Source organism: Drosophila melanogaster, chromosome 3L (assembly GCF_000001215.4).
Source record: "Drosophila melanogaster chromosome 3L".
Taxonomy (NCBI): domain Eukaryota; kingdom Metazoa; phylum Arthropoda; class Insecta; order Diptera; family Drosophilidae; genus Drosophila; species Drosophila melanogaster.
Genome location: NT_037436.4, coordinates 11,631,245 through 11,646,198, shown reverse-complemented (window position 1 = coordinate 11,646,198; position 14,954 = coordinate 11,631,245). Strand labels below are relative to the sequence as shown.

Sequence of the window (14,954 nt, the reverse complement as noted above, 5' to 3'; positions counted from 1 at the left end):
AATATTAAGTAATATATCTAAAGGAATAAGTGTACCTTTAGTTGCTCCACTTTATTTGTTTTTAAATAACCACCGCATCCATAGAAAGGCGTGAAATCGTAAATTAGGTGAAGTTCCTAGTTGCAGTTGCTACGAATCGCTTAGTTTCGTCGCAGTCTTTCAGCAATGTTGCTTAAAATACTTGTATTGTTTTGCACATTATTATCGGCAAAATTGGCAGAATCCTTTGTGAAACCACTGCGCTATAATTTGACAATTCTTACGCGCCTGGGGAGTGAAGATGAGCAGAACCAGTTTGAGGGCATCGTGTCCATCGATATTGAAGCGACACAACCAACTCGCGTCATCTATTTAAATTCTCTCAACATAACAATATCTAGACAAAGAACATGGATATACCGATGGGCTAGCGGCAGAAAAATCGGTGCTCTCCAGATAAAGAGAATTATTAAAAAGACCAGCTTAATTAAGATAGTAATCGAACTCCCACTCAGAAGTGGCGAGATATACACACTCAACATGTTATTCTCGGGTAACCTAGATCGGAGTCAGCAATATGGCTACTTTGCCGGCTACTACGACAAAACGCCGAGGGTTTTCTACTCCGCGACTCGCTTGGAACCGGACTATGCTCACACCGTGTTTCCCTGCTTCGATGACCCACGCTTTCGGACCCCATATAACATAACATTAGTGCACGACCGGAAATACGTTGCACTCAGCAATATGCCACCCGTAGAGGAGAAACCATAGTTAGTAAATCCTTTAGAGAACCCATATTTATAATACTAAAGTTATGTATGTGTTTCTATACTTGCAGCAAGGAGATCGAAAACTATGTGTCGACGACATTTATGGGTTCACCACCGCTAGCCACACAGCAGGTCATGTGGACTCTTCATCAATTAGAGAAAGTTTACAGTGGTCCTGCGGCTGCGGGTGAGAATATCACCGTCTGGTCACGGCCGCACTTGGCAGAGAAACTGGCGAAGGTGCCGGAAATGACGCCCAATTTGTTTAGTAAATACGAAACCTTGTTCGCATATCCATTGCCAAAAGGAGCAGATTGGGGTGGTAAGGTCGATCATGTAGTGTTGCCTAGATATACAGAAATGTATAGCGGTCAGGGCATAATGGTGTACGGCGAGGATATCGTGGACTCAGGACAAAACGGTCTTGAAAGCCTGCAGGAAACGCTTGCGGAGCTGGTAGCGCGGCAATGGAACGGATTGCTGGTGAACCTCGAAGATTCGGATGAAGAATATGTGCGGAACGGCATTAACTACTATCTGAGCGTCCAGGTGATGGCCATGGACAAAGAGGCGTATAACACGACTCACCTTTCAAAAACGCGTCTAGATGTTTTGTATCATGATTCCTTGGCCAAAGTAAAATCGATCGCTACCGATGTGAAGGAATCCGGACACCAGAAACTCCGCAAAAAGAAAATGTGTCTGCTCATCCACATGCTAAAGGTGGCCCTCGGTGATAAGTTGTTCTTGAAGGGACTGCAAGAGTTCTTTAAGCGATACGCCAACTCATCTGCTTCATCCAAGGAACTGTGGGAGGAGTTCCAGCGAGGGGCACGCCGAAGTCACCAACTGCCCACCGGTGTGAGTTTACCCACTGTGATGGAGTCATGGATGAAGCAACCAGGTTTCCCGCTACTCACCGTCCAGCGCGACGATGCGAAGCAAATTGTGACCATAACGCAGAGTCGCTATTATCAGAAATATTTGGACAACAGTTCCAATGACTGCTGGTGGGTCCCGGTCGCTTACATCGTCAGGAATCTTACGTTGCCTCAGGTGGAGTGGCTCGGCTGTCAGAAAAATAGTAGAGATATATTGGAACTCAGCCACATCGCTAATCCGGAGGATTGGCTATTAATAAATGTGGATGCTGCAGTTCCTCTTCGCGTCTTCTACGATTCATACAACTTGCAGCTGATCAGTGAGGCTCTGCGTCAGGATTTCACCCAGATTCCGGAGCTTAGTCGCATCCAGTTGGTCGATGATGCCCTCAGTCTATCGTGGTCAGGTCGGTTGCCGTATAACGTCACCTTAAACGTGATCTCATATCTTTCGAATGAGACCAGCGTTTTGGTTTGGGAAACAGCGCTTTTGAATTTGGAGAAGCTACAGAGTATCATGCGAATGACTACGGGCTTTCGTATCTTTAAGGTGGGAGCTACCAAATTAAACTTAATTTTGAATCTATATCTATCTAATATGAACCTAACTTTTTCTTAGCTTTACATGCAGAAACTTATTGAGCCAGCTTTTAAAACAACATTAAATTCCCTCTCAACAAAAGCCAGAACTGGTTCGGAAATACCGATCAATACGAAATCGCCGGTCACCACGGAGTCCTCGGGCACCACAGAATCCCCGGACACCACGGAATCCCCGGACACCGCGGAATCCCCGGACACCACGGAATCCTCGAACACCACAGAATCCCCGGACACCACGGAATCCTCGGACACCACAGAATCCCCGGACACCACCAAATCGGATTTGTCGTTGTCGGCGATTTTATACCGGCTGGCGTGTCAGTTCGAAATCAAGGAATGCCTAACGGACGCACAGCAGCGATTTCAGGCGGCGATGGACCAGAAATCTAGCTCATCCATTCCGGAGGAGATTCGGGAAATCGTGCTCTGCAGGGGCATTCGTAACGGCTTGGAGGTTCATTGGATAATGGTGCGGGATATGTTCTTTGAGTCCGAGAATGATAAGGAGAGGAGTATCCTTCTAAATTCTCTCAGCTGCACCACGGAGTATTGGGCGATGCAGAAGTTGCTCAGCTGGGCGCTTGACTCAAAAAAGGTTCCAAGAACGATGACAGCCAGTCTTCTGAGCGCCGTTTTGAGATCCCCATTGGGCTACTATGTGGGCAAACAGTTTCTCATTGACCATTCTAAGGAAATTCTGCGAAGGTAAGTATTTAAAATCTTTTAAGATAACTTTAAAAAACTGAAAATGAATATTCAAACTACTCCAGCAAGGACGTTAAATTGATTTTGACCCCGTTTATCAATGCGATGTCTACAAAAGCTGAATTTTCGGCGCTGAACGATCATTTGCATAGGAACCTTCCATCCTCAATGGTTTCTGGCTTATCATCCACGTTGGAGTCTGGTTTAGATAGAGTGAATTGGCGAAATAACTTGTACTTTGATCTGCTTAAAGCCATTCGAGATTTTACTCTGGATGATGGTCCCAAAAACAGTTCTGATTCGGACTCCAATTAACTAATTGTTAAATCAATAAAAATAGTAGTTACACAAGGTTGAATCGTCAAAACATGGGTTTTATTCTTGTACAATTCGAATTGATATTACTTTAACCACAAAAAATGTAAAAAATGTGCAGCCGTCTCCTTGCAAACAACTTGGGGATTGTCGTATCATTTAGATTTTAACCGAAATGTTATCAATATACATTTCGCTAATCTCAAGATTTCTTCGCAACGTTTGCATTATATCCGTGCAAATAATTTGGCTTTTAAAAGGCATTTGTGTATGTGAACTATATCCTAACTTAAGCTATCTTATGTTTATGTTAACCTTTGTTCTTTTTCATGGGAATGGTGCATAAGTATGTACAGGAAGTATCTATCTGTCTGTTTAAAATCGAACATCACAGCATTGACATTGCCTAAAGCTAGGGATAAGATTCATCTGGAATATTGGTTTCAAAATCAGGCATAGCATCGCTTTCGCAGGCTGATGTACATCATCACTCGGAAGAACAGCATCAGCATGGCCAGCAATCCGAACTGATGGAGCATCGACACCTTTTCCACATCCAAAAATTTGAGCAGCACGCGAGGATCGCTAAAATGACAGTATATCGCATCGCAGTCGAGTTCTTCCCGCTGAAATCCGAAGACGGCTAAAACCAACGAAACCACGCCCACACGCACATAGCTGAATTTCATCAGCAGTTGCATTCCGCCGGATACCTGCGGCGCAAAGTCAAATCCGTAGACGGCCAAACCCATCAGAGGAGCTATTAGCATCGGACCCACCACACTGCCATTCTGCAATGAGAATGAAGAGTTTTAGCCCAAAAGTATACCTCGTATGCGGATAGGAAACTCACCGTAATGCTGAAGGTGGCTCCAATTGCCAGGCCCATTCCCTCGGCCACCAATGAGATCATCAAACCCACAGCCACAAAAATGCAGAAGCGCCAGAACTGCTGCGGCAATCCGGACATCCAGTACGTGACAGCCATGAAGGTGATGTTGAGTAGCACTTGAACTGGCAGTCGCGAAACTGTGAGGGCCATGTAGTACGGGGTGAGGGTATACCAACGATTAAAGGTCTCCTTCTTGACCAGTTTCACCTCAGCGGGATCTGCAGGATAATCTTCAGATTCAGTATTCGAGTAGGAAATAAAAAACCAAAACACTTACAGCTCAAAATGGGCACCATCACCTGGGTGTACACGATCATGAGGACGGCGCCGATGCAGAATTTCAGATGATCGAACATCCGGGCACCTTGGTTGCCCAGTTGGAAGAATATCAGGCCAAAGAACAGACCGCACAGCAGGTGATGGAACAATTGGATGGTCAGTGCCAAACGAGCACGCGTTATTCTCAGTAGCATTATTCGCATAAGAACGATAAACTGACGAAACCCACATACATCCCGCCGATCCGTATGGAGTCTCTTCGAGAAGGCCTTCACTTGCTCCAACAGAGCACTGGTGCCTCCAATTAGCGTTCCATCCGTGGAGGCGGCGCTGCCAGCGAAAAAGGCGGGCAAGAATGGACGCTTCTGTTGCTCCAGAAACATTGTGGTGACCGCCTGCTGAGGTGCCAATTGCTCAGACTGACTGACCACATAGATCAGCTTCCCGTTTTCGGTTAGGTCGCTGAGTGCTGGCACCAGGTGTCCATCCTCGGCATCCACCAGCTCAATAACTGTAACAAAAAAAGTAATCCCAATAATTAAACCCTTAACTATAAAATTAACTGGCAAAACTCACTATAATCCGAAGGACTGTAATGCCTGGGGCAATCCAGCTGGGCCAATCGCAGAAAGGGAATGGTGGCTCTGGGACTGCCTTGGTAGACACATTGGCCCTTGGCCAGGACGTAGATGCTATCGAAGTAGTTGTATATCGTGGCCGAAGGTTGATGGATGGTGCAAACGATGGTGCGACCCTCGTATGCCATCGCCTGCAGCAAACGGATGCACTGGGCCGCTGTCACTTCGTCCAGGCCACTGGTTGGTTCGTCCAAGAAGAATATGTTTGGATTGTCCACCAGCTCCAGGGCGATGGACAATCGCTTACGCTCCCCGCCACTCAACTTCTCTGCCGTCACATTGCGCCGGTGATTCAAGTGCAGATTCTCCAATATATCGGTCATGATTTCAGCCTTTTTGTGACGATTCTTTAACTTGAGATCGCAGGCGAGATTCATAAGCTCCTCGACAGTCAGCAGGGTCTGGTGGTGGTCGTCCTGAGTGATATAGCAGGCATTGTCCCGCTTCATCTTGATGTTCCCAGTGACTCCGTCGCGTCTGAAAGTCATTAAAAGTTAGATCAAGCTATTATTATATAATATATTAGATCAGATCGAACAAAGAAATGTATTTCCCATCATTGTTTTTTTCCTTATCATTTCCCTTTTTCCGCATGTAAACAAATCTTACGACAATTTCCGCTATATTCTGAGGAAGCATTAGATTCATTAAAAACTACGACATTTATTTTGAAGGAAGAGTTTGTTTTGATCCAGTATGGCATCATATTACTGGAGATGTTTGTTTGTTTATCTAAATCACCCACCCTCCCAGAATCTACAGAACCCTGTAGTTATTTCGCATTTAAATCGGCATAAAGTCAGCGTTTAAATCACCAGTCTGTGGATCATAGAACCGGTTAGCTTTCGGCTCTATCAAATTATATGGGCTTTGTTTTGTTACACTTAAACCATAACGTCGAATGCAGTCGAGTCTGGTTTGGCATATTGTTCTCACCTGAAACCCGAAATCGCATTAAGCAAACTGCTTTTTCCGGCTCCTGAGGGTCCCATGATTGCCGAAAGTTGACCATTCCGGAAACTGCCGCTGACTCCATTCAGAATTCGACGCTCACCGGTTACGCGCCCTGAAAAAAATTATGTTAAATATTCTGCGATTTCTTATCTCATCTTAGAAAATATTCAATGGCTTAATGAGTCACAGAAATATAAAGCTAATATATTCTAGCTACTACGTATGAAAGCTTGCGATTCTGGTTTATGGGATTTGCTAATAAGACGGATGAAATAATTGGATATGACATAAAACTGAATAAATCAAGTTTCATTTTTTTAATGGGAAAATCACTTTCATTGAATGGGCTCAGAATGGCTCAGAACAGCTGAGAATCCAGTTAAATATTTTTAATAATTTTCGTGACATGGACTGGCAGCGGAAAGATACCGTGGATGACAAATGACGGGCTTGAAAAGATTTCATGACTGGCATAAAACGAAACCAGCTTCCGCCCTGTCTGTCTACCAAATTCCATAGCTCCGCATGAACCCCACAATTATAGGTGTTCGCACGGGCATAATTTATTCGAATCAAAACTCGTCTTGGGTGTGGAAAAATCCGTAACAGTGCTACCATTTTAGGGCCAGGATGGTCACGATGGTCACAAGGAACCGAAAAATTATTTATATACCCTCCAGCCAATTATCGCAATGCGAACCTGACCTGCATTCTTCGACAGATCTGTCAGTGTCGAATGCTCGAATGAGTTAATATGTGCCAATGCCAACGGCGTTCTTATCAGCAGCAGTGCAGCTGGACTATAATACTAGGTATTACCGAAGGTCTTAATCAAGCATCTTAATCTTTAATCGGTTCTTCGGATTCGCCTTGGTTTCCCTTTCTCCCTGAACGTATGGTGCAACAGGGCGGATGGTTAATGAAGAAGATTGATTCTGTGCTCGACTCACGTGGATCAATGAGGTTGTAGATTAATCTTTGAAATGCATTTTATTCTACAAATTAGCCTTGCAATAAACATTTAAGCTTATCATAAAGTTCAGTTACATATTGTTCAATGTCAATGTCTGTCTGGAAACATGGCTAGCATTAATTTATGTTGATAACAAGAGCCCAGCCATTTAATCTACCAAATGATCGAATTTCTATTTGAATTATAGAATTCTGAGCTTTGGCTTTCATTTCATTACTGACATACATATGTAAATGAGAAATCTAGTCAATATCTGACCCAGTTTTTACACAGCAGCCAGTGGTCAATTAAAATGCATTACACAACCAAAGTGAATAGCGGATTGCGAAGCATTTCAAGAAGGTCACTGACAAGTCGGAGTCTGTCGATAATCCTATTATCATACCAATTAGCCCCATATCAATTAGCCGTTGCCTTTCCAGCACGCCTCCATAGCATTCTGGTCACCACGTTCTGAGCACGCGCAGCGTCTAAAAATCGTAAATCATAAAAAAAACCGAAAAAAATCGAAAAACTGAAAATCCGAAAAAATGCTGTCAGCAAAACTTGGCGAACTCGGCGACCAACAAATCAACAGTACGTTGGCTTGGCTGATTTATCGTACCGCTTCCCCACCTCAAACACCTCAAACATTGTAAACCGCTGCTCCCACGATTCTACGTGAGTCACATAATGAGGCGTGACAATTTGCTGTGGAAATTATCTCAACGAATATGATACGGAAAGCCAATATATTTAGATCACAAAAGTCAGGTCATTGTTACGAGCTAAATTTCATTATTAAAGGTTGGATATTCATAGTATAATACTATAATCCATAAAGAGTAATTGAAATAAATCTGAAATTTCCTTTCAAATTATAAACAAATTATTATCGAGCTAGGCAAAAATTGTTTACTGAAAAACACCGATTTCGAGTGTAAGCGAAATATATTCAAAAATTCGTAATACAAATTCCATGCCATAAATGAAACTGCGCCTCAAACAAACACGTTTCTTAATTGGCCGAACGAATCTCTGGTTTTTACCCAGATCGATTGTGGACTCACCTTTTGGGGCACTGGGTGGACAGAGGAGGTGGCACTGTTCCCTGCAACGACGAGTTCGCTAATTGATGCAATTGAATCGCCTTTACCTAATTACCACAATTCCATTAGCATGCCCGTCGCGTTTGGTCTGGTAAATGCTACTTATAATGCAGCACTCAGCATCAAACATTGGAATAGGATCTGTTCCATTCCCTGGAAACTGTGATCTTTGATCTCTTATGCAACATCACCCACTCCACTCCAAGCCCTTCTGAATCATTAAACTTATATCATACTAGTTGCAACAAATTGCATGTTTGAATTATTCATCTAGCTTGCAGTGCCCTTTTTAGCAATGGGTTCTAAACTAATAGTCAATAGTACGATGGCAGCTAATTATTTTCTATTGGTTTACCGCATAGTGATTAGAATTTACTACACAGAATCAGGCTATAAAAAGAACTTCATAGCTTTACACTAAGATGCATCCCTAACTTAAATCAGAACTAAAGATTCATTCAACTTAATTGACTACTTAAGTTAAACTGAACCCCTTTGAATGAATAAAACCCGGACATTGACTGGCTGACTAATCCGAAATGGCCCTGTTGACTTGGAATGGAAAAGCGCACTCCATGTCGCGGAACAGTAACAACAAAAAAAAAAAAAAAACTACAAATAAAATAGAAAACGTGTCCCGAGCTCGACGACTTTTGGAGGGGAAAATTATTCAATCAATGTTGGGCAATTTTCGCTTTTCACTGTGCGCCAACATAATATTGCTGTCGTTGTAGTTGCAATTGTTGCTGCTGCTGCCGATCACGATGATGATGATGATGATGATAGTGGGACTAGTGATGATAGTGCTAATGATGAGGTTGTGGATGTGGATGTTTTGGTCACCAACCTACTGTAGTTTCCATTGATGCGGGGCACACACATCGAGGAAGTCGCAATGTAGCTGCGATATGTGAATATGTATGTGTACTTATCCATGTGCCGAGATAAATATGTACACAAAACATTAAGCTCACATACCGACTTCTGGCTATATATATATTTACTCAAACAGTGGGTTATGAACCCGCCATACCCCAAAGAAAACAACAACTTGTTTGCTTAACACACTGCAGAAAACAGAAATTTTGCAAATATAACCAATTTAACTTTGGGTATGATCTAGAATTAATGAGCATTGAAAATCATTATACATTTTGATATATTAAATATATCTTTATATATTCATGGGAAGCACTGTTCTCATGCTTATCGTTCGTTATTATATTCCACATGGCAATCACATTTGGCGACATCTCGCTGCTGACTGTTAGTTGCACGTTGCACATGGCGTATGAGCAATAATTAATCAGCAGTCGTACTTGAGTTTGACTCTGCAATGAGGAAGCTCAACTTCTGGCCGCCGGTAGCCATGAAAACTAAGTTATTGGTGAGCAGTTTCCTTAGCATTTCCCCCTGTCTGTCGAAAGCATTTCAAAATCAGGCAATTAAAGTCTTGATTAAGTCAACAAGTGGCTGGCAAATGCCCTATAGCCATCACACTTCTTAGAGACTGAAATTAAAATCGCAATTGAAATGGCACGAGTATATTTCCAAGGGCATATTGCTAATATTATGTATTGCTTTCTAGACTTTTGATTATATTAGTGTCGTTCTTTTTAATATTTTACTACAATAAAATGCTAAGTGCCTTACAAAGTAGATATCCGGCAATTACTAAATTAATTGCACTAGGATCGGAGATACTATCAAGCCCTATTGAATAAATCAGGCACAATAAATCAATACATTTTTAGCACCCTACGATTAACAAGTATTAAAATGGCAAATAAATTACTTAATTGGGTTATAATAATTTTGTACACATGCTTAGCAATATTTTACATTGTGTGCCGGCTAAAACGAAGAATTTTAAGTTGGTTTATTAAATGACAAAAGAGGTACACAACTTTTAAAATTATGCATACAAAATGAAGACCCTTCAATCAAACTTGTTTCCTATTGCCAAATGTGATCACTTTGAAAAGTGATTTCATTCTATCAACCAAAATGAACTTGCGCCTCTGCCGAATGCATTATATTATTCAATCCATTCGATTTTGTGTCAATGGCATTCATGGTCAGAGAATCCGCACTTAAGTTTGAACTTTCGCCCAAACACGGCGGGGGGAAAACTCGTTTGGCACCAGAAAAAAGACCAAAAGGTTGTGGCCATAAACGTGGCCCAGAACGTCAGCCGTTTCAGCCAAGAGTGTCGAATGTAGTTTGAAACGAAACGCACCAAGCAGATGTAACAAGTTGAGCAATTGACATTAGAAATGAAGGCATAGAAAAGGGCAAAAGAGCTAACCAGCTGGCCACCACAAGCTTTTGATTATGGAGCAGTTACCACTTGTCCAGACAACGACTTGACCATAAGACGACCATTACCTCCGATGTCGAGGAAACATTGCATATATAGCTCATAAAACAAAGTCCACACAGATGCCCAGATACATAAACTCGAATGCAAGAAAAAAAGTGTGCAATACAAATATTTGGCATTTGGCAGGCGTTGTGAAATCGCATGCCATGAAGGACTTGTGTCGTTATCACACATTAACACATATGAGTTAACCCATTAAACTATTGTTGATGTGCTGCAATGAGATATTTCGATTAACTAACACGCCCATAAAAGGCAATATGAAGCGGCAAGCAAATGGGTCTAAAATTTAAATAACCACTACAACACTTTACGACCAGCAGAGGGTTAAATTAATAAAAAGATAGTTATACATTTTGCTTAATTATTCAACGAAATGAACAAGCACTGTTTGGATATCAGCAAGAGCTAGATACTTGTACCAAGCCAAACTAGATGTCATCACTTCCATGCATTATGCAGTACTGTTTCTGATTGAATAATTCATTCTAAATGTTTAGTTATTGAATAAATACTACTATATACTATGTATACTATTACTCACAGAAATTCTTGCGCTCCTTGACGGTGTAGTACACATCTTGGAACTCCACATTTTTGGACTGTTTGGCGAGTAAGTTCTGCGACTGTTCCATGGCGACTTCTAATGAATTTGTTTATCGTTTTTTAATGCCGCTTTCAAAAGCTCATAGATTAATGAACGATGTGGGTGGCAAGGGTTGGCTCCGATGGTTCTGATGGCGATGGTGTCTACCCGGCTTTTCACTGACGGATTCAGATACGTACTATGCTCGCTCGCATCTAGATACGTGTGCTGGCTGCCGAATGTGTCATTACCTACCGCACCAAAGTCGGAATTGGAATGGGAATGGGAATGGGAATGTGTGCTGGATCTGTGCTGGCTGCCGCGCGGTTATTTATTTATTTATTTTACACTTGCTCTTGTCTTTTTTGTTGTACTTTTGCCAGCTTCGCGATTATTATTGTTGTGATTTTTTTATATTTTTATTTTGTTTTTTCTTCTGACTTTTGATTTTGTTATTGTTCCTCTTTATGCACGCATGGCCGTGTGATTGCAGATTTATTACCCGTTTTGTTTTGATCGCACTGGCGTCTTACGCGCTGCAAATAAAAAATTAATCATTAAAGATTTTGACATGCGTGCGAAGAAAAAGCGTGGCTAAACTAAAAACAAACAAAAAATAGAAAAGCATATGCCGATTATCAACTTTTTTGATGGCCTTGAGTTTCGCACCTCAAAAAAGCAATTTGATAAAGGTTGTTTTTTCGGGCTGAATCTAACTGCATGTGTGTATGCACATATGTTCTTTAATTTTTTACCAGTTAGCTCTTCTAATAGAGTTTGAACTTGAACTTGAATTGTATGCTAATTGCGGTGATTTTTTTCAAGTTCAAGTATTTCAATTGGCCACCAGATCGACGACCCACAGAATCCATACGCCAAACGTAAAAGTCAAGAAAAACTTGTTTCTCAGCTAGAATACGACGTAATGTAGCTGATTAGCATTAAGCGTACTGCATATATTTTAGCCATTGTTTATAAACATTTAAGTCCTTTTCTTAAGTTGTTATTAACATTTTGCTGAACATCTTTATAACTCCTACTGAATGCAAACTTCTTACAAGAGTGGAAAATGCGTCATTCCCTTTGCAGAACCGGCTTAATTCCAGGAATAATTTTGTATGCATATGCCATTGTATATAAAGGTAATAACATGGGAACGACAAAGAAGTCCATTAATAACCAGATGATTATCGGAAAAAAAAACCAAAGAGATCTTAGAGTGCAGCAAAAGGCTTGACACTCGCTTCTTTATCACATCGTAAAAAAGATAAAAAATATGAAGAAGTAGCAAGAGAATATTATATATGTCATTCGCGTTGCACCTTTATATAAACTTAAGATATTATCGTATATATTTCTTATATGAAAGCACAAATTGTGATATTTAAATGATTGGAGTCCTAAAAAAAGCTATGGTTTTTAAAAGACTGTAAGTTGTTATAAAGTTTGTATACCGAAACTGGTTAAACTTATTTTAAAAAGCCGTCCATATGGTATTATTATAATTCACAACTAACAAGTTCTGATCGGCGAGACGACTGAAAAAAAGTGACAGGCGTATCACGAACATTTCGCTTTCTGGGTGGAGCTGAGTGTTCAAATCGCAGACTTATCACGTTTTCACAGTTGCAATTCGCTTTGCCCGATTAAATTAAACAATTACTTTTCACTTGCATAAAATAAAATTTAATTCTATTTACTGTCTCGCCGCCAACAGGCATCTGTGTCAGCACTCAATTATACTAGATTTTAATAAGATCTGTCAGTTATTAATACGTGTTCTTATTATTATTATTATTTATCTAAAGCATTCCGAGCATCTTAATAGACTGCTCCTGTTTGTTGGACAAATATACTTTGAAATCTTTTGGTCGCCAAATCGGAAATGTTTTTGGCTTATTTACACATTTAATGCTTTCGGCGCCGTCTGTATATTCGACATTAACAGACGCCGACTGGCAAAATGCAAAGCCAGAAAACCCGTTTCGGTTTCTGGAGAAGAAGCCATTCGAGATCGAAACCGTGGAGCAACGCCGAGGGATACAAACAAAGATGGGGCGAAATGCATCCCAAAGGAACAGTGAATCGCAACGAGGAAATAAACAGTGTGTTGATACGAGATTAGCTAATTGAAAGCTTAAATATGCATGCCAATCTACTACGCTCAGCTCAACTTATGCTAATTTCCACTCGACTGTCGGATTCAAATTCTATTCTATGTGTTGTAGTCCGTGACGTCAGGTGGCAACAGCATATGGAGGCACATCGGATCGGCGTGACCTTTGACCGCAGACAGCGAGCTTAGCATACCGAAAACTTAACTAAAACAAGTCTTGGGTTAACCAACAATTGGATTCGAATAATTCGTCAATTCCTGACAGTTAACTAATCGCTTAAAAATTCGAATTGTGTGTAGAAAATAAAGAACAATCATTAGCAAACCACAAAAAGCACCGAATTTAATAAACGTTCTTAGTCAGATTTTATTGTTTTTGGCAATAAATATTGTTGGGCTTATGAGGTGAACGATTTTGTTTGGTTTATGTGTATAATGATATTCCTAAATAAGCTTATTAAACAAGCCGATTGGTCAATTAAGGATGGTGCATTGTAATTCCCCCTTAAATAATAATAATAATTGGATTGTAACCATGTCACGTAGAAGCGCAATCCATACACTTGAATAATTAACAAAGAAACGCGTGTACTTTGAGCAGAGTGATTAATCACATGTTTACTTTTAATTACTCATTGAAGTCATAGGTCAGTGACAACAAAAATAGAAAGATATGCACGAATCTAAAAAAAGGAATTTTTGGGAAACAATATTGAGTTTACTAAAGCGGAGGTAAATTGTGAAACAATTTATGTATTTAAATTTAGTCTAGTTATGAAATGAAATTCCTTGCTTATCTTAAAGAGCGAATTTGGTTTAAATATATATTTAATATAAATCAAGTTAAGAATTGCATTTGTAGACGAAGGTAAATGTAGAATATAATTTAACAATAGTCATATTATAATGAGGAGCACTTAAAACTGAAACTTTGACGGGGTCTTGATTTAAAACTTGTAAATTTGTAAATGTGCGTCAGTCAACAAGAATGTATTAAAAATGTTATTCGTATTATTTCACCATATATATACTGTTTTTTTGAAACAGATAAGCTCAAAATTAATTAATCTATCTTTAAATGCACTCCAAAGTGCAATACAAACTGAAATCATAAAAAGCTTTAAAATTTCATTGTTTTCAGATAAGTTACGATCGTCGGGAAATCTATTTAGTGAAATGTCACAAAATGAATTGCTAGTCCACAGAATGCAATGTTGATTATTTGGGTGAACATATAGATTATTGTAGTTCTTATGCCATTGTTGCACATCCGACTGGGCAAACACAATACAAAAGGCTCCCCCTTTGTGGATAGAGCCGATCAAAACAAAGACGAAAACAAACTAGAGCGCAGTGAAATTGACTTGCTCGCAAAAATTGATTTAATTGGCATATGCACATCAGATTTAGATAGTTTTGATTTTTCTTATGATCACTTCTTACATTGGCTTGGCTTATGTAATGCGTTTCAAATTTCCCCGCGAAAAATGTGCTGAAATTGGCCGAGGAAAAAGCGACGCGAACTTAAATTTTTGAAGAGCTGGCAAAACCGCGTCCACTCTCAACGGCGGCGTGAAAACAACTGAACTGACGCTTAGTCGGCACTTGGAGTCGCAGTCCAACGGGTTCCCCAAATGTCAGTGGATGGTCGCAGTACAGAGCGGGATTTGAGTCTTATGTCTGTGAATCAGTAAATTAGCATATGCCATATAGAAAAGAACAAATCAATATGAATAAGATTAAACTTACATACAACTGAATTGAGAATAAGTAGTACCTAAAATGTATA

At 40.3% G+C, this 14,954-nt stretch overlaps 2 protein-coding genes and 1 long non-coding RNA gene across 3 annotated transcripts; 2 read left to right on the top strand and 1 right to left on the bottom strand.

Annotated features, from left to right (window-relative positions):
* Window positions 1–165: 165 nt before the first annotated feature.
* CG6071 (uncharacterized protein) lies at window positions 166–3,293 on the top strand (the record flags this gene model as incomplete). Its single annotated transcript, NM_140231.2, has 4 exons — window positions 166–752; window positions 821–2,183; window positions 2,253–2,941; window positions 3,007–3,293. 4 exons carry the CDS (start codon window positions 166–168, stop codon window positions 3,254–3,256), a joined length of 2,889 nt encoding a protein of 962 aa, NP_648488.1. The 3' UTR covers window positions 3,257–3,293.
* A 3-nt stretch (window positions 3,294–3,296) lies between these two features.
* Window positions 3,297–14,807, bottom strand: CG32091 (uncharacterized protein). The gene is made up of 7 exons (NM_168468.2): window positions 14,609–14,807; window positions 11,008–11,585; window positions 6,002–6,131; window positions 5,004–5,542; window positions 4,426–4,938; window positions 4,110–4,366; window positions 3,297–4,047 (listed from the first exon to the last, which is right to left on the bottom strand). Exons 2-7 carry the CDS (start codon window positions 11,096–11,098, stop codon window positions 3,706–3,708), a joined length of 1,872 nt encoding a protein of 623 aa, NP_729728.1. The 5' UTR covers window positions 11,099–11,585; window positions 14,609–14,807; the 3' UTR covers window positions 3,297–3,705.
* Window positions 12,896–13,494, top strand: lncRNA:CR45158 (long non-coding RNA:CR45158). The gene has a single exon (NR_124897.1). It is a non-coding gene; the product is annotated as a long non-coding RNA:CR45158 (long non-coding RNA).
* Window positions 14,808–14,954: the final 147 nt, after the last annotated feature.